The sequence below is a fragment of the Meleagris gallopavo genome, chromosome 9 (assembly GCF_000146605.3).
Source record: "Meleagris gallopavo isolate NT-WF06-2002-E0010 breed Aviagen turkey brand Nicholas breeding stock chromosome 9, Turkey_5.1, whole genome shotgun sequence".
Taxonomy (NCBI): Eukaryota; Metazoa; Chordata; class Aves; order Galliformes; family Phasianidae; genus Meleagris; species Meleagris gallopavo.
In genome coordinates this window covers 15,716,305-15,734,088 of record NC_015019.2, presented here as the reverse complement: position 1 = coordinate 15,734,088, position 17,784 = coordinate 15,716,305, and the positions used below count along the sequence as shown (strand labels likewise).

At 40.2% G+C, this 17,784-nt stretch overlaps 1 protein-coding gene across 7 annotated transcripts in view; it reads left to right on the top strand.

Annotated features, from left to right (window-relative positions):
- The window catches only part of GRIA3 (glutamate ionotropic receptor AMPA type subunit 3), a 238,597-nt gene that overhangs the window by 80,377 nt on the left and 140,436 nt on the right, over positions 1–17,784 (top strand). For 4 of the 7 annotated variants that reach the window (XM_031554701.1, XM_031554700.1, XM_019618295.2 and 1 more), the window contains exons 2-6: positions 4,456–4,566; positions 11,411–11,492; positions 16,009–16,117; positions 16,453–16,563; positions 16,730–16,908. In XM_031554701.1, coding sequence (XP_031410561.1) covers positions 16,893–16,908 — 16 coding nt within the window. In that variant the 5' untranslated portion in view covers positions 4,456–4,566; positions 11,411–11,492; positions 16,009–16,117; positions 16,453–16,563; positions 16,730–16,892. Of the gene's footprint in view, positions 1–4,455; positions 4,567–11,410; positions 11,493–16,008; positions 16,118–16,264; positions 16,564–16,729; positions 16,909–17,784 lie in introns of those variants that run through there. The other 3 variants (XM_019618294.2, XM_019618296.2, XM_031554699.1) reach the window with 2 other exon arrangements.

The window sequence follows — 17,784 nt, the reverse complement described above, 5'->3', positions numbered from 1 at the left end:
GCGGCCAGTGGGTCTACTGCTGTGCCTGCAGCACTAGTTATGATGTGTATTGTAGTAGCTGAGCCCTGGGATGTCCAGCAGGAGTACAGCCCCGCTGTGTAATGGACTAAAAAAACCCAACACCAAACAGTGTAGTATGCTAGAAGCTGGCCATTTCAGTGTTTGGGGTTGTGCTGGCTTGGCAAGTATGGAAAGTGACCTCAGGATAGAAATTCCTTGTTCCTTCTGTCTCTCTCTCACCTGTTTGTAGCTACCAGGAATGAATCTTTTGATGTGCCAGTTCTGTAATGAAAACTGCAACAAATGAAAGACATTTGGATGAGAATCCCTTAAAGTTTTCAAACTACCGTACAAACTCTGTAGTACAAGCTACAGTGGAAATGAACAAATAAGAGAGCTGAGGTGAGCAGAGGTTTACATCTGTTCTTTTCACCCCTGCCTCTTCTCTGAAGCTGCGTTCTTTCTTAGGAGCTGACAGCGCTAAAGACAGGTAGAAAGTTTTCTGACATCTCCTCTGAAGCTGTAATAGGAAGAAGGAGCAGAAGTGTTCAGTGGACCAGAAGCAGTTGTTTTAAGCTTGGCTTGCAGAGGGAAACCTAGTCTCTTACAAGGAATTTGTGCTGCCTTTCAGTGTGTGGATTCTATAAGCAACCACAGATCCCTTCCACCAGCTTCAGTGAAGAAAGGATTTACATAAATCCAATAAAAAAGCTTACATTTGTCATCATATGATAACATTTCAAACTAGCATGTGGAAAAATCTCCCTAATAGAATTAGCCTGAGAACTGGATGGCTCAGGACATTTCAATCAGATTAATGCTAATTTACAACAATTTATAGTGCAAGGAAACTTCCTCTGCAGAATGAGCCAGTACAAAAATGTTGTAACTCTTGACTTCAGTGCTGTTGCATCTGGGATGTAATAAAGTTCTTCTCCCACATACCCTTTTCTACAGTTCTGAACCAGCATTGTCACACAGTCTTTACAAGCCTAAAATAATTGTGAATGAATCCCAAATGATTATTTGATTGTTTTCAATGTTGCGTGCTAATCCTGTGTTTTGTGAACTGAGAACTGTAGGCTAAAATTTAAGTTTGGGAGCTGCTGAAGCAAGAAATTGTTTTGCAGAGGCAGCATAAAAAATCCCCTACAACAAATGCAGTGTACAATCTATAACGAGGCTAAACCATAAATACCTTGCTAGATACAGAAATGTTCTGGATTGCTGAAGCTCCCCATGGTTTCACTAACAGACAGGTTCAGAAAGCCTCTTGCCTACAAAAAGCTTGACCGAAAGTGGACCAGCTTCCAGCATCATTTATTCAAGACTATCATCATAGTTTTTGACTTGCCTTAAGCAAGTGAGTTAAACTTCTACAGCTAGAATCTCATGAAATATCTCAGTGAAGAGCCAGTCTCAACCACGCAGCACAGTACACTGTGTGACTGATATCAAGAAAGCTGTTCAGCTCGCTCCACCAACCAAGCCTGAGAAGTGAAACACCTGAGCTTGCTCAGAAAGCACAGGGGAACCTACTTCAAATGACTCAGCAAATAAAACCAGCTAAAATTAACTAAAACTGTCAGTATGTCTTGACATAACCAAATGAAACCTGTCTAGCTATGACCTGGGGAGTTTTGTAGCAGCTTTTCCCATGAACACATTTTGTCACCAAGCTGCTGGGGTCATGCAGAGCTGCTGCCAGAGTAGTTGGGCAAAATTCAGAGCCAGGACAGATGAAAAAGAACAATTAGTTGGTGCCAATGCCCAATCTTACTGAAAGAGGAAGGAAAGTGTGCTCATCTTTCCCTCTGCTCCTGAACAGTAAAAGCAAAGCACCTCGCTGGTGTTTCTACAGCAAAGTAAAAGACAGTCTATCATCTTACCGTATTACTCCAATGGTTTGATTTGCTGAAGTTCCCAGAGGACTCTCCCGTGCACTTTTTGACAAAAGCTATATACAAAGAAGAGGTGTTTGCTTCTGCAGCCCTAAATCTGTACAGATTTTCAAACATACAATTTTGATGATACAGGCTCAGATATTCTTTCCCACAGTCGCAGTAACACATGGTTCATCTCCATCAGATGACTGTGTTCTTTCAAGTCATTCAGTGTCCTTTGTGCTGTTGCAATCTCACTCAACAAAGTAATATGTCTCAAAGCTAGCTAGAGAACTCTTTGTAATGTATTTTAGGTGACACTTCTGTCTTGTCATGTGTCATTTGGACAGTAATGAAATGACAACAGTTGGCACGAAGCTTGAAGGATCAGACCTTATGGATTGGATCAGGCAACACGTTCAGCTTTGTTAAAGAATGAAAACACGCATTTGTGGAAAAATCTTATTTTGTGGAAGCTATGATGCTGCTAATAATAGACAGACAAATCAGCCTATTGCAGCCAGGTTCAACAAGCCCTTTAGTACATCCTTTCCTGTTTCTGAAACAAATTCTCCTCTAAGCTCAAGAGGTGAAATAGTGATGCTTGAAAGCCTCATTGCTTTAGAGATGAAAACATCAAAGTAAATGGAAAAGAATATTTAGGTGTATGTCAGTATATTCAGTTATATAAAAGAAACACCAATAAACGTATTGTTTGTCTTTCTGAAAACAAATATTTATAGATTTCAGAAACCTCAGCACTAAATATTAAGAGTTGCTGGAACTTACTATGTCGAGATAACATATTTAGTAATAAGCACTGCCTTGAACCAAATAGTAGAAGCAGTCTGAGACTGAATATTAAGAAGGTTCTTTTACTAATGAAGGATCTCCTTAAAAGAGAATTCCAAGAGATAAATACTTCCACTGTCAAGCACCAGCTGTGCTGGAGTTTCATGTTTATCTTATAGAGACCTTGGTTTCAAAAAATGTGCCCTTCACTCTTTTGCAGTGGGAATAAATATTTCAGTAAAGGGAATTCTGAACATCCTTTCTTCCTTTTCCTGAAAGAAGAGTAAGAAAAAATCTGTATTTGTGGATATATGCTCAAATATTGCAATATTATTTGTTATTTGTAATGAGATTTGTGAATGGGATTTGTGTTAGAAAACTTACTCATTAGGGACTGCAGATATTGCAATTGCAAATGTGGTGCTTCTGGAAGCGGTTCCAACATACCAGCAGCATGCCAAGGGGTTCATTGGGAAGGATTTGGCACACAGCATTATCTAACTCTGTTCACATTCCCTCACATTGTCCTTCTCCCGTCTCTTCCCGCAAGGCTGACACAAATTCTTCTAGCAGTTTAAAAACTGAAGAGGAAAAATAACCAGTTCCCATGTATTCCCTAAATGTTCAGCAATCCCACTGATGGCAGTGGCAAGTTTGCACAGGAAAACATGACACAGTTGGGATGTAACCAAACTCTGTGTTTGAAAAATGGCAGGAGCTCCTTGCTCTAAACTTTAGAGATTAGAATGCAGCAATCTCACGTTGCCATTCATTTGCTATCCTAATCTAAGCATCTGGACAGTACAAAGGTATCAAATCAAACAAAAGGTTATTATTCAAAATCCAAGCTGGGTTATCTTGATCAGTGGGTATTTCTTCATTGTTGTGTTTTGTGTTTTTTTTTTCATATTGGTTCAGAAAAGTTAAGCAATAGAGAGCATCCCAACAACGAATAGATTCAAAGGGCAAAAAAAATGAAGCTATATTGGTGATGTCATATTTCATATTTCAGTGTCCCAGTAATTTGTATCCCATTTGTGGCTTCAAAGTGGCTTCAAGCTCCTTGCTATTTGATTAAAACATCACACAGCGTCTCGAAGGCAATATGGCAGCTGCCCCCAGACAACTTGAAACAAAAAATAGAGGTGTGAGTGCACCCACACACATATGGGCAGTACTGACTTACACAGAGCTGGTCTCCTATGACGGGTGACAGATAGCCGATGAGTCCGGGTCTTTGGCTGTGCTCCGAAAACCACTGTTCCTGGCTGTGGATTTTGCTGACTTGTTTGGAGCAGTGTATTAACTCTCGCATAAACTGCCTGTGCACATTTCTCCATTTTAAATGCGGTTCATTCTTTCATGGTTTTGTGAGCCTCTGTTTGATGACAAAGTAGCTCTTCGTTTGTCACAGGCTGAATGCCACTTCTGTACAGCGCTGGAGCTTTTTGTGCCTAGCTATCAGTGCACGCCAGTGTTCAACAGCAAAGTGATGAATTCATAAAATGTACTAGCTGCTCGGCATTAACAATTCTGCGCCACGAGGATGTGATAATCGTACTGACTTCTGAGAAAATGTTTTGGGGTTTCCTATTACAAAAGGTCTCTCTGTCTGGGAGTTGATGCTCTGACCCCTACTAGTACGAGAAGACTTCTGCAGCACTTCCTCTCTCTCTAAATAGTGTGTTTGCTGATGTTCAGCTTCAGTCTGGAGGTGCTAGGAAAGGCGTCTTTCCCCCTTTTGTGCATACTGGTGACAGGAGGAATTTTCTTTCCTCAGGACCGTTTTTGGTAAATGAGGTGAGCTGAGGATTTGAGCAAATAAACATTCTCACTGGACATATTTGGAAGGCCGTTTTGAATAGAGATGACGTGCTTGCAAATCATCCAGGTAAGGATGAAACAATGGCTGGTGACCGAGGCAACCAGAAACACTTTGACAACCCAGAGGCAGTGCTTCATTCGTTCAGTATGTAAGGAAGATGGATAGTGCTATTGCCTTTAATTCCTCTTGAGGGTTTTTCACATGAATATGTATATGCAGGCCCTGCTGTTCTGTTTATAGATTAAGTTTAGAAAAACAGAGAGAGTTTGTTATTAATGCTGAAGCTAGAAGGGAGAAGTGCAGCCATTGACTATGTTTGGCTACAAAGCATCCATTTTATTACGTGCAGTCATTAACTGGCTTACAACTCAGGATACGGCCGTAAATGGTTATGAAAGTAGTCTTGGTTTTCATTTGCTCGCAGCAATGTTCTCAGGTTTATGGGAGCACTCAGTGGAGAGGCTTGGAGGCAGGTGAAGGAATGTCAGAGAAAGGAGAAGAGTTCCACTTATACACAGTAGTGAAAATTCTGCAACCTAGAGGTGTACAGATGGGTGCCTGCATCTGTGCCTCATCGCAAAGTAACCAGGCTACTCCTGCTGAATTCCTGATCTGTATTGTTTTCAGGTATGTAAATCAGAGACCTGTTGTCAGAGCGTATTATTCGTGGCCTAAAAGTTAATGCAAAATGCAGCTGCTCAGTGCAGTTATTCTGTCTGCTTTTACACTGTGTTCACACGTAGAGTCGGTTGCCTAACTGGGGAATCAGAGTTTGTTTTTCACCTCTCTATTTCAGTTTCTTTCTATCAGTCAAAACGCTAAGGTTTTTTGAGGGAAAAAAAACATGTATCGCATAATGTGTTCTTTGAGGGTTTGAGCCTCTGCCCATTGAGGTCAATAACAAAGCTTCTATTGACTTCAGTGGTACAGAATCGAGTCCCAAGGCTCAAAGAATTGGTGCATTCTTAATCCCTTGGAGCTAGGAGGGAAAAGGGGCTTGTAAATGCATATCCCACTGCCAGCAAATGGATGCCAGGCAGTGAGCAATTCTTGCACCAAAAGCATGTGCACTTAATACCCACGTAGGTTTTTAGAAGTCTAAATGAAGGATAGCCCTTCCCTCCCCAAAGGTTACATCTCTCCAGTCCTTACTAAACAACACTGGCCAGATGCATTCTGAGAATAAGACATAACTTTCTAAGAAATATCAGAGCTAACTTTTCTGCCTTCCGTTTAAAGCATCATTAATTAGCAACCCAAATTTTGCTGAATTAATCAGACCAAATGCAATTCCAGCATCTTTATATATGGAGCAGAGCTATAGGCTGCTCGCTTTATTATCTCCACTGCCATTGATCACGTACAGCACATTCAGAGTAAAGTTTTGAAATGATTAACTGCCCTGTTCCCCCATAGCACTTTGCACATTTGATCGATTTCTAGTCATTTCATTCAGCCCTGACCTTGCTATGTAACAGTCATTCTATAGCCCCAAATCCAGTTAATCTGTGCTTAGTATCTGAATTTATCTCTGAACAACCAAAAAAATGAAATATTAACTAACCTTTGCTTGTGTTTATATTCTTTTTGGCTTCTTATGGCATGATTTCTCTACTTCACACACAAGCTGTAGGGCTAGATCCTGAGGAATGCAATCCTTTCTTAGGCAGAAAAATGTTCTGCTGAAGAAGTCAATAAACCCCCCAAAACTTGTTCCATCTCTCCTTTTTAGAAAACTGCCCTATTTGTAGGAGGATACCAATCTCTGTCTTTGAAACACTGAAAAAACATTATGCAGGAGAAACGAAGCTTAGGGAGGATACAGACAGCTTTCTAATAATCTAAATCCACCGGAAGGGAACATTATTACTGTGTTTGTGTGCAACAGCTTTCTTTCCCATGCTGCATGTGCATCAACAGAGCTGCTTTTGTAATCAAACTGCCTTTCATCTCCAAATTGTTCCGGAGAAACTAAATCATGTACTCTGCTGAACAGGAGAAGTCACAGAAAGAACTGCAATCCATGCTAACCTTCACCTGAACAGTTTTGCCCAGTGTGGGGAATGTTTATTGCACATCATCACTTGGCAGTCCTGCTCACATTTTCCAGGGTTAAGAATCAGTTAGGGTGGTTTTCATACCAGAACCAGGCATTTACTGCTCTCTTGCTTCTGTTTCCCAGAAAGAGCTTGCAGGTGCAGGCTGGATTCTTACGAGCATTTTCAAAAGCACTGTGTAGAAGTTTCAGAAATTTCATTGTGTTACGTGTTATGAACACATGGCAGGCTTCGAGCTGCTATGGCATCACTGGGAGTACAATTAGAAAGCTGTGGTATCACACAGAAAATGTCAAAGGCCTTGTATGGCTTTTATAGACTGCACTTGGTAGTGAGATTGGGAGGGGAGAGCAAATAACTCTGGTGCTGAAGGTCCCAGAAGCTTGAAAGTGCATTTTTAATCTCTAAAGGAGTATGTTTGGTCATTTTGGGGTCATCTGGAAGCATTCCGTCTTCTGAATCAGAAATATATTTCCTCTGGTAGGGAATATACACATGTATGTAATGCGTTTTTTTAAGATGTGACAGTCATGGCATGGTCAAAATAAAATTAGAATAATGCTTCCTCCCTCTTCTTGCATTTGTCATCTCATAACTCAAGAGTCTAGTCTGATGTCCACTGAAGTCACCAAGGGTTTCTTATTCACTGTACTCAGAACCCAAACTTTATCTCCAGGATATATCCTTATATTTCTGGGCATAATCATCTGATAATCTTGAGGCAGTCTGTGAACCTTGGAAAGTGCTGCTGCTGCTGCCAAGTGCTGCCATTCAGTTTCTCTTTGACTTGAATAGCTTAAATGGTCTTGTATGTCCCAAAGCCTCAGTAATTCAGCAAAAGCGTTTTGATGAAGACCAACTAAATTGAGAACATAGATCTTCCCTGATTAACCGATTTTGGAAACTTTAGTTATGTTTTGTAGTCAAAAATGAACGTTGATGACAGATGTGAGAAGTGCTGTCAGCTGATCTTTGTGCTTTTAGCTTACTGCTATAGTTCTGAGAAAAGAATTATTTTCATGTATCTATTTTAGAAGATCACTATCAGCTTCTTTGAAATGTATCATAATTAAAGCATACGTGAGTTTGTAGTTATGGAGACTGATATTTGACCAAATAACTCTTAGGAAATTTGAAAAACACAGGAATAATTTTTATGATTTTTGGAAAAGCTGGTTCATACATTTTGTACTGAAAATATGCAGAAATTAATTGACTTTCAGTTCATTATTGTGCAAAGTATGGAAAATGCATTCACTGTGAACAAGTGAAACAGCTGGATTCTGGTCTTGTTTTAAATGCAAGTCTTAGTGCTCATGAAGCTCCCAATGTCATTTCCAATGTGAAATTGCTGTTTCAGCTTGATCAAAGCTCACGTTGCCACTGAGGAGGTCATGGACTGAGCTAAAATTGCAGAATATATCTGGAGTACATAACCAAACTCATGTAGTCTTTTGTCTTAGTGGGAACATGTCCGTCACGGCCTGGTATTTGACAGCAGCTGTGCAGCAGTATATCTTGGGCTGCTAATTGTGTCACTGACTTGAGTTTCTTTATATATTGTCTCACAGGGTGTCCTAGGACTGCTTTTTCCTTTCCTGAGTTGCTTCCATCCTCTCAATTGCAGTGTCATGCACAAGCCTCTTTTTCCCACTCAGCCAGAGTACTCTCCTCAGAAATCATAGAGGAACTGACCTGTTAGAGCAATATCACTGGGCTGATTATTATTTACCTGTAAAAAGAATTTCTGTTGACAGCTGATTGGACAGGACAGGGTTCCTCACACTCTGAGCCATATTTTACAGTTGGCCATTTCTATATCTACCACAATGAAGCCTGTTAAGGTGACATCTCTCAGTGTTCTTCTGCAGCGAAGGGTTAAAGGTTGAGTTAGATATATATGAACTGCAAGTAGTTTCTAGCAAGAGCCAAACGGGAGATGAATGATTCAAAAACTACATAGTCCAGGAGTCATTATGATCCAATTAATAGCAAATTGGAATAACGCTCTGTCTCCTTGCTTATGACAGAGATTTTACTTGCTTTTCATGCTTTAATACATTAGTAAGTCCATAAGAGAGATATTTATTCTCCAAACTGAATCCATAATCCAACTGGATATATATAGCAAACACATGATTTCATGTGCGCCCTAAAGCCAATCTCCTCTTTGAAAACTTTAGGACTGGTGATCTACTTAGAAGACAAATTGAGCTCTAAAGGCAAGGCCAGGTTCAAAGTGCACATGTATCTATGCATGAGGGCTTGTGTGATGCTGTGTAGAACGGGGTGGCCCTAGAGGTATGAATAAGCTTGCAGTGAAAACAAACCCTTTGGTGCTGCTGACATTGACTTTCACCTTTGACAGCAGAATGTTTTCCCAAACAATAACGGAAACAAGTGTTTTCCAAAAGATTCCAGCATGCTGCTTTTCATATATACTTAATACTTCAAAACCATATAACAGCACTCCAAAAATTTACAGCACCAAGGAGCCCTATTTAGCAACACCTTTCCATTAATCTTGTTTTTTTTCCCTCTAACAGCATAATTATGTTAGCAATAAGGAAAGCAACTGTGTATTCATGGTCCAATTTAATAGGCTCCAATACTTTGCTAAAGCACTGCAGTGGATCAGTTGGAGTTAATTATTATACAAGATTAGATTGCAAATAACAACAGTATATCAAAGCAACGTGTAAGGTCTGCCTTGCAACACAAAAGCAAGAACTTTCAAAGTCAAGTCTAAAATTACACGTTTGGATTTCCTCCTTAATTCATTACGTTCCACGTAACATATTATAGGCCCAAAGAAAACACGAGTGAGGCTAACCCTTCTGATAACAAGGTGATAAGGTCAGTTTTCAATTGTCTTGCTTTTAGAGATTTAACTAACTAGTTTATCACTATGAAACTAACTGTTGAGCTGGTTAGAGCTCAGAGTCAGTATCCACAACCTGGGTATAGATGGCAAAGATCTAGTTTCTGAGCAAGAGTGATTTTTACATCAGCAGACCTCAAGTTAGAACTATAAGGCGATCGATCTCTCTGCCACTTTACCCAAAAAGAGAGCGGTCTGTGCTCTTTCATTTTATACTGTATAATATATGAGGAACAAATAATTTATGAGAGATTTTAAATAAAAATTCTTGTCTTGCTTCTCCTGTTGTTCCCTACCCTTCATCACAACTGAAGACTAAGGATATGTCTACACATCCTATAAAATAAGCTCTTAGACTTAATGAAAGACTGCTGAAGTCAATAGAATGATGTTTAACGAAGGTAATGTTTTTTAGATTAGGCTACTGGGCTACTGAATCACAGCTACCAAAGGAAGAGCACATCACTTTTAAAAGACGGATTTTACTCGATTTACTTTTATTATTTTGCATCTGCTAAGACACATGAGTGATTATCTGAGAGGCCCTATCAGACAAGTCAAAATAATTTTCTTTCTTAAAGATTGATCATCCAGTAATGAGTTTATGTTCTAAACAGTTCTCTTTAGTACTAGAGGGGTACCAGGTAGAAAGTGGAGCCATCACAGAATATTTAGAATAACATTTAGAAAAGAATAATATTTAGAAAGTAATATAGAAGATAAAATAACTGCTTAAAGAATTAAAAATAAGTCTTTCAAGATTTCTATGTGTACTTGGAAGTAAGAAAAATCACAGGCTCCTCATTTCAGCTTAATTTTGCATACTTGAGATATGGTTATTCTGGGGGTTCATATGCAGTTGAGCTAAATAGGTTTTTTTAAAAAAAGTTCAAGATTATATAATTAATTTTAAACAGAAAATTTCTGCTTTAACTTTAGTCTTAAGGGATAGCTGGGGGATTGTGGGATCTGCTATCTGTTTCTTAAACAAAAGACATGCAAGGCTGAAAGGAGTGCAGTCTGATGTGCTGGCCAATCTCTGTGCCATGAAAAATATGGTATTTCATTTACATTGCAGAAAAGTCAAATGGAGCCCATGTACACTACTGCACAGTAGCAATGATATCACTGATCTAAAGTACTTTACACTGAATGAAGACTGGGCCCAGTATATTTGAAAAGCAACACTAAGAACTGGGTAACTATGAAAACCAGACAGATGGGTGACTCTTCCTAAACTTTGCTAGTGTGTCACACTTAGACAAATGCCTTAAAAAACATCAAAAATAGGATGCTGTAGAAACATCACTGGTTAGAAAAGCTTCCCAAAAATGGATGTTCGCTGAGCATACCTTCATGTTAGTGCTTGAGTGCTTCCTTACTATTACAGAATCATGGAATTGCAGGGGCTGGAAGGGACCTGACTGTTTATAAGGACAAAATAGAACTCAAGTAAAAACAAGACTCTAGCAGTTTTTATGTTCAACAGTAGTTTCAAGTTAAACTGATAATAAAACAAAATGTAGCTGCTGATAATAAATATCTATTTTCCTGCAAATTGGGTCTGTGGACTCCTTGAGGCTCAGGGGCTACTTCTGAAGTCTACAAAAGGTAATTAAGAAAAGTAAATCTATTGTCAGTTGACTTCAATTTGCTATATAAGAACCATGTCAGATCTATTGGAAAATGCTTAAGACTCTTCAAATTGATATAAGGTGAGAATTGCTTTCACAAAACCATTTTGCAAGGTTGCTTTTTTTTTTTCACTTCTGATGCCTTCTATTGTGCTGAAAGAGCAATCAGATAGCTAGTCAATTTTATACTGTAGTTGTCAGGATCCAGTGCAATTGCTACAAGGTGTGAGTTACAAAGCCAAACAACTTTTAATTGGGAATAGAAATGTTATAAAGCATAAGAACACTTCTTTTAACACGATATATATTGTTAATATCACTTTTTTTTTTTTTTCCAGATAAACTACTGTGTTTTTGAGAGACGTGATGTCTCTCGAATACTGCAGAGTATCAGACCTGTATTGCTTTGTTCGCATCAAGGTAAGTGTATACAACTGCAGCCATCTTTGTATTCTCAGTTAATCCTGCTGAAATCGATGAAACAAATCATGTTAGGTGGAATCCATCTCTGTGCAGATGGATAATGCAAGTCCTTCACAACAGGACAAAATATGGTGTAAAGACTGTGGATTAGATCTTTGAGTATAAAGAGGTCAGAATCTCTGGGCCTTGGGTTAGACTAGGGTAACTGACTATGTTACAGTCAGATATATCTCTTCTTCCTATGGTTTTCCTCTTTCTTTCTCAGATTCTGGACTGTTCTGTACATTTCCTGTGTAGACACTTTGCTAGCATTGGTATTTTTTTCCTGTTATTATTTTGTTAGACCTTGAGATGCTGTTGAACTTGGATGATAGATAAGGTCTCAAGGTAAGAGGAAAAAAAGGTCTAGAAGTACCAGCGATGCTCATTCTTCTCACGTATGCTTTATGCACTTCTTTCTTCTGAAGAAATACTTTATTTTCATGGAAGTTGCACAGGCAATTCTTTTTACCATCAAGGTGGTATTTCTTGGCTAGTGACAAAGCAAGGGAGAGACAAACACCCCATAGTGTCCAGAACTAATGGAGGTAAAGCTTCCTTTGCTGTTAAATTTTGATTCCATATTAGTATAATGTCTATATGAAGTGAATTCCATACCCTAGTGCTACAAAGGTTCAATCCAGAAGTAAAACCAGAGGTTCTTTGAATCTGACAGAGCTGTCAGATTCTTGCATAACTCTTAAAATAACTCTAACTACCTGAGTAGTTGCTTAGGGAGGGTAGGAATTTCTGTGATTAAGTGGAACAGGCCAAAACTGGAAATCGTAAGCTTCAGTGAAAAATGTAAATTCTGAACATCCCTTTCTAAAAATCTTTATGCTGTTTTCCCAATACATTTTCACTAAAAAAACACTGCTTGAGATCTGAACTGAGCTGAACTGAGTTTTAGTAATATACAAATAAACACTGGGAAGAAAGCAGACTTTTTGACTGGCAAGCAGTTATCTGAAGTGATTATTCACTACTTACAGCTAAAGGAGATTGTCTTAAATAATATATATTTCAGTAATTAAATACAGAATTAAAATATTTTGAACTGGATATAACTCTCAAGACTGCTTGAAAACAGTATTCATAGGAATGGGAAAAAAGGAGAGAGTGGATTCACTTTATTAACAGTGTATAGGGGATGCCACTACATTTTTATTTGATTTACTGTTTCCTTAAGTAATAAATACAGATGAGCACAGCAAAAGTAAGGGTTTAAATAAGAATTGCAGGGCTATGTTTTGCCAGCAGTGCCTAGTGTACAATTCATCAGAAAGCAGAAGGTAATATAAATTGTTTCTGACATTATGGGACTGTAATAACCCTACATTTCCACCATCCCCCTAGCTCTTAGGACTAGAAGTATGCATCCTGAAAATACCACAAACCCAAGAAAAATGAAGACATTTGTACATGCTGACTGTTTCCACATTTGTCTTAGTTGTGCAAGTGTAGTATATACAGGTTATTGCTGTATCAGTCCATGTTCAAGTCCGATTAAAATTGCTGCAGGAATTTCTGTCTGCTACCTAAGGTTGAATTAGTCTCCAATAATGAAGTAATGACTTCTATTTATCAACGAGTTTCCTCTTTGAGCCTGTTCTTATACAAATCTTGGTCATCCTTCCATGAGCTAGAACATATTCCTATATGCCTGACAAAATTATTCTGCCAGGATGTAATGGATAAAGTCCTAGCTGCAATGACCGAGGTAATAAACTTGTCAAATGTTTCTGTGGTTCCAGGGTTTCACCTGTTGACTATTCTTAGCAAAACAAATAGTAGTAATAAAAAAAAAGAAGCCAACAACCAGTGTTTCAGCTAGACTCCTATCCTGTCTCTGCAGAAACATTCAGAGAAGAACAGACAGGCTGTAAACTCCCGGCATGCATAGGAATAGGAAGAACAGATCTTTCCTGAGGCATCCAGCAGCTACTTTTTGCATGAATTCTGAATATTAATCCCATGGTTTGTTTTTTTTTTTATAGTTAGTCTAATGCATGTACTCTGCTAATCATATAAAACTTCAAAGTGTTAAAAATAATTATTTTTGCCAATAATACCGTGTAGAAGGCAGCTTAATAGATTAGCTATTAACTGCATAGCAAAGTATTTCTGTTAAACTGTCATCTGCTGCTTTTTAATTTGTGTGTCTCTGTTACTGCTTGGTAATGAAAGATAAATAAGAGAGCTTCAACAGTTTGTTCTCAAATCAAATCTTAACTGCATGTACTTTGACCTGCTCTCCAAAATGTATGAAGCTATAATGTTATATTCCATATTGCCTATATGTCTATTTTCATTCTCCCTCTCCTGACACTGTACCTTCCCCTTGACTCCTGCTATCTGTAGTTTCATCTTCTCCCTAAATCCCTTTTCATCTTTGCTTCTGTCTCTCCCAGCTATCACTCCTATCTGTAGACTGTCTATTGTAGAATTAATCAGTTAAGCTAATGAAAATGCTGAGATTAACATAAAGTTCTGTCAATTTCATCTCCTGTTTTTATGAAGAAAGAAACAGTTATAAATGAAAAATAACCATAACATAATTGGTAATACATTTATTTCTAGAATCATAGAATCTTTTGAGTTGAAAGGGACCCTTAAAAGTCATCTAGTCCAACTGTGATGAACAGGGACAGGCCCAATCAGGTGCTTGGAGCCTGGTCCAGCCTGACCTTGAGTTGCTCCATGGACGGGGCACTACCACCTTTCTGGGCAACCTGTGCCAGTGCCTCACCACCTTTACTGTGAAAACCTTTGTCCTTATGTCCAAACTTAATCTCTCCTCTTTTAGTTTGAAACCATTTCCCCTTATCCCATCACCACAGATCCTACTCAAGAGTCCTGTTTATAGCCCCCCTTTCTGTATCTAATGGCAGGCCGCTCTCAGCTCTGCCCACAGCCTTCCCTTCTCCGTGCTGCACAGCCCAGCTCTCAGCCTGTCCTCGCAGGGAGGTGCTCCATCCCTCAGATCATTTTGGTGGCCCTCCTCTGGATGCGCTCCAGCAGCTCCGTGTCTCTCCTGTGCTGAGCACTCCCCATCTGGACGCAGCGCTCCAGGTGAGGTCTCACAGCACAGAGCAGAAGGGCAGATCCCCTCCTCGCCCTGCTGGCTGTACTGCTTTGGATGCACTCAGTGCACAGTGCTGGCTCATGGCCAGCTGCCATCCGTCAGTACCCCCAAGTCCTTTTCAGCAGGGCTGTGCTCCATGCTTACATCTCCCAGCTTATACAGATAGCAGAGGTTGCCACGACCCAGGTGCCAAACCATGCACTTGACTTTGTTGAACATCATGTGATTCTCTTGGGCCCACTGCTCGGCCTGTCTTGTTCTCCCTGGATGGCATCCTGTCTCTCAGGTGTGTTGGCTGCACCACACAGCTTGGGGTCATCTGCAAACTGCTGAAGGTGCACTCGATCCCACTGCCAATATCACCGATGAAGTTGTTTTAGAGCACAATTTATTGATATTTATAAACTTATGAGGTTAGTAATGGGAGAAACAACGATTTCTAGATACTCATTATCTGAAACTTTCTCTTGCAAGTAAAAATACGACTTACAAAAGTTAGAAAGTCAGCTTTGTGCTGTTAGGGCAAAGCTAGAGTCACAGAATCCTGATGTAGATTTCGCCATGACTTTATGCAAAAACCATGAGTTTAGCCTAGTAACATCAGAAAGCTCAGTGAGAACACTGTGTCCCAAATTCTATAGCATTTTACTAATCCAGTATTAGACATTACAATGAGAACACATTAGCTAATTATAAATCATTACCTCCTCTTGATCAGGTAGACAGTACTCAGAATCCCCTGGTGTCCTAGGGCACCATAAATCATCTAAACACAAAGCTCTGATTATCCTGCAAGATCTCTGTTGTATTTAGGGAAGGCTTGGGAAAGCATCTGGTATGACCTTGGTTATCATGGAACTCATTAACTTGAGTCACTGAGCATCCCAACTAAAGTATGTGAACTATTTGCAAGGCATTCATATCCACATGAAACCAAATAAAATCATAAAATCATACTAAGATAGACTGGGTTCACTGCAAGAATGAAACAGGGATGAAGTCTCTTTGGCATTCTCCAACATCTGTATGGTATGGTCACTGTACCATTTGTGTCTAAAAATATCACCATGAGACTGATTGCCTAAGCAAAAAAAAAAATGAAACGTGTGTTGAAAATGCTAATAGTACTGTGAATGCTAGGGGTGGGCTTCAGAAGGGAAAACATGATAATGACCATTTGTCTCTTAGCACAGATTCATCTTTGATTTTAATAAAACATTCTGAGATGAGGCTGTGATGCACCATTTTATTCAGGATGAGGTGCTCATCCAACTGGCTGTTCATGGAAATGAGAGACTGCCCTATGCCCCCTTCATTCCTGGTTATTTGTGTCTTCTCTTGTCCTAACATTACAATGTTAAATGTAATTTCTTTCATGGTTTTTTTCAGTGCATCATCATCAGAGGTGCCAGATAGCAGGAATACACAGCTGGAGGGACAGGAAGAACTTGGTGAGAGCAAGTGAACAGAAACAGAAGTGAACAGTAAAGCTTTGAAGGTAACAGAGCACTGGAACAGGTTGCCCAGAGAGGTTGTGGAGTCTCCTCCTCTGGATATTCAAAACCCACTTGGATGCTTTCCTGTGCAACCTACTGTAGGGAACTTTCTTCAGCAGGGGGGTTGGACAGACGATCTCCAGAGTTCCCTTCCAACCTTTGTGATTCTGTGACTGCAGGACTGTGTGAATGCTGTGTTAGAAATGGGCTGGAGATAGGTAGAGCAGCAAAAGATAAGTAGTTTTTAACCAGAAAGGCAAATTATTTCCCTATGGGAACAAACTTTTCACAAGTATCTTGGAATTCTAATGTTCACGTACCTGCCTGTAACTGTCAGGTCTGCTGTGCTTACTGGAAGACATTTGAGAGAGGTGTGCTCTACAGTAAAGCCCAGCTGTTGTTCACGGTCTTAATTCTGAATCTGAAAATTCCTGCCTCGGTGAGCTGGGTGAGTTACTTCCACTGATATTTAAGTTTCTACATCTGCAAGAAAAGAATACAATTCTGCTTCACAGAGATGTTTAGAGGAATTCATAGATAATATTTGTAGAGTGCTTTGAGCTCAGAGTGCAATAGATAGCGAGATGGCATTTATGTTCCACATATCTCTACAGATAACCACTTATTTCTTCAAAGAGATAAAGTGACAACAGCCTAACAACCTAAGCAGGGAACATTACAAGCCTCCCCACAGTCTGGTCTCTACCCCTGCCTGAGCTGAAATAGACTCCATCTCCTGGGAGTGATTCACATAAAGGAGCACACAAGCAGCAGACAATGCATGCACCTACAGGTAAGGAGTCACATTTATGCTGCTAAGGTAATGCAAGTGTTCAATGGTTCCTGCTTCATGAATATGATGCCCTTTTATTCATATGTGTCTTTGTCTTCCTTCAGTAGTGGTTTGAATTGGTCATGCTCTTTAGTGATGTGTGCAGTCACCTGCCAGTGTCTTACACGAGCACTTAGATGAGCTAAAGCCAGTGTCACTGACTGATTATTTTGCAAATGCAAAGCCAAGTGCTTTCAATATTATCCCTAACTCAACTGAATGGAGAACAAAAACCCACCAGTTTGAGATTAAGAAAAAAAAGAGACAGCGGAGGACCAAAGGAAAATGACCTGCTGAAATTAGAGGAAAAGGAACATTAAGTGGAGAACAGTCTGCCCTGGGCCTGGGAGGTGGACTGAGCGACCCAGTATCTCTTTTCTATTTCCATCTCGCACAGTGAGCCTCAAAGCAGCAAAAAGAAAAGAGCTGCAGGATCCTTCCAGTGAGGTGTCAGAAGGAGCAAGGTGCAAGATGAGCAGTCAGGGAACCAATCTCCAAGCAGAGGCACACCAGCTCCCTAAGTGCCTGTGCATTGCTGCTGGCACACGGTCGGAGGCAGTGGGTGTCTGCCTGCAGTGCTGCCCCGCGCCCGCTGCTAGGCCACAACTCGGCTCTGCACCTGGGAGAGATGCTCCCACTTTGTCTTTTCCAGCACGAGGGACAAGAGGGAGACTTTGCCGGATTTCATTCCAGGGGATGGGCTCATCCCCGGCTTTAGCGCTCTGCGGGTGGATGAATGCAGGAGCTCTCCCCGCGGCGCTGAGCACCCGAGGGGGATGAGGGCAACTCCGGCTCGGGGCGGGCAGCCTCCGGAGAGCTCCATCCGCCCGACCGCCA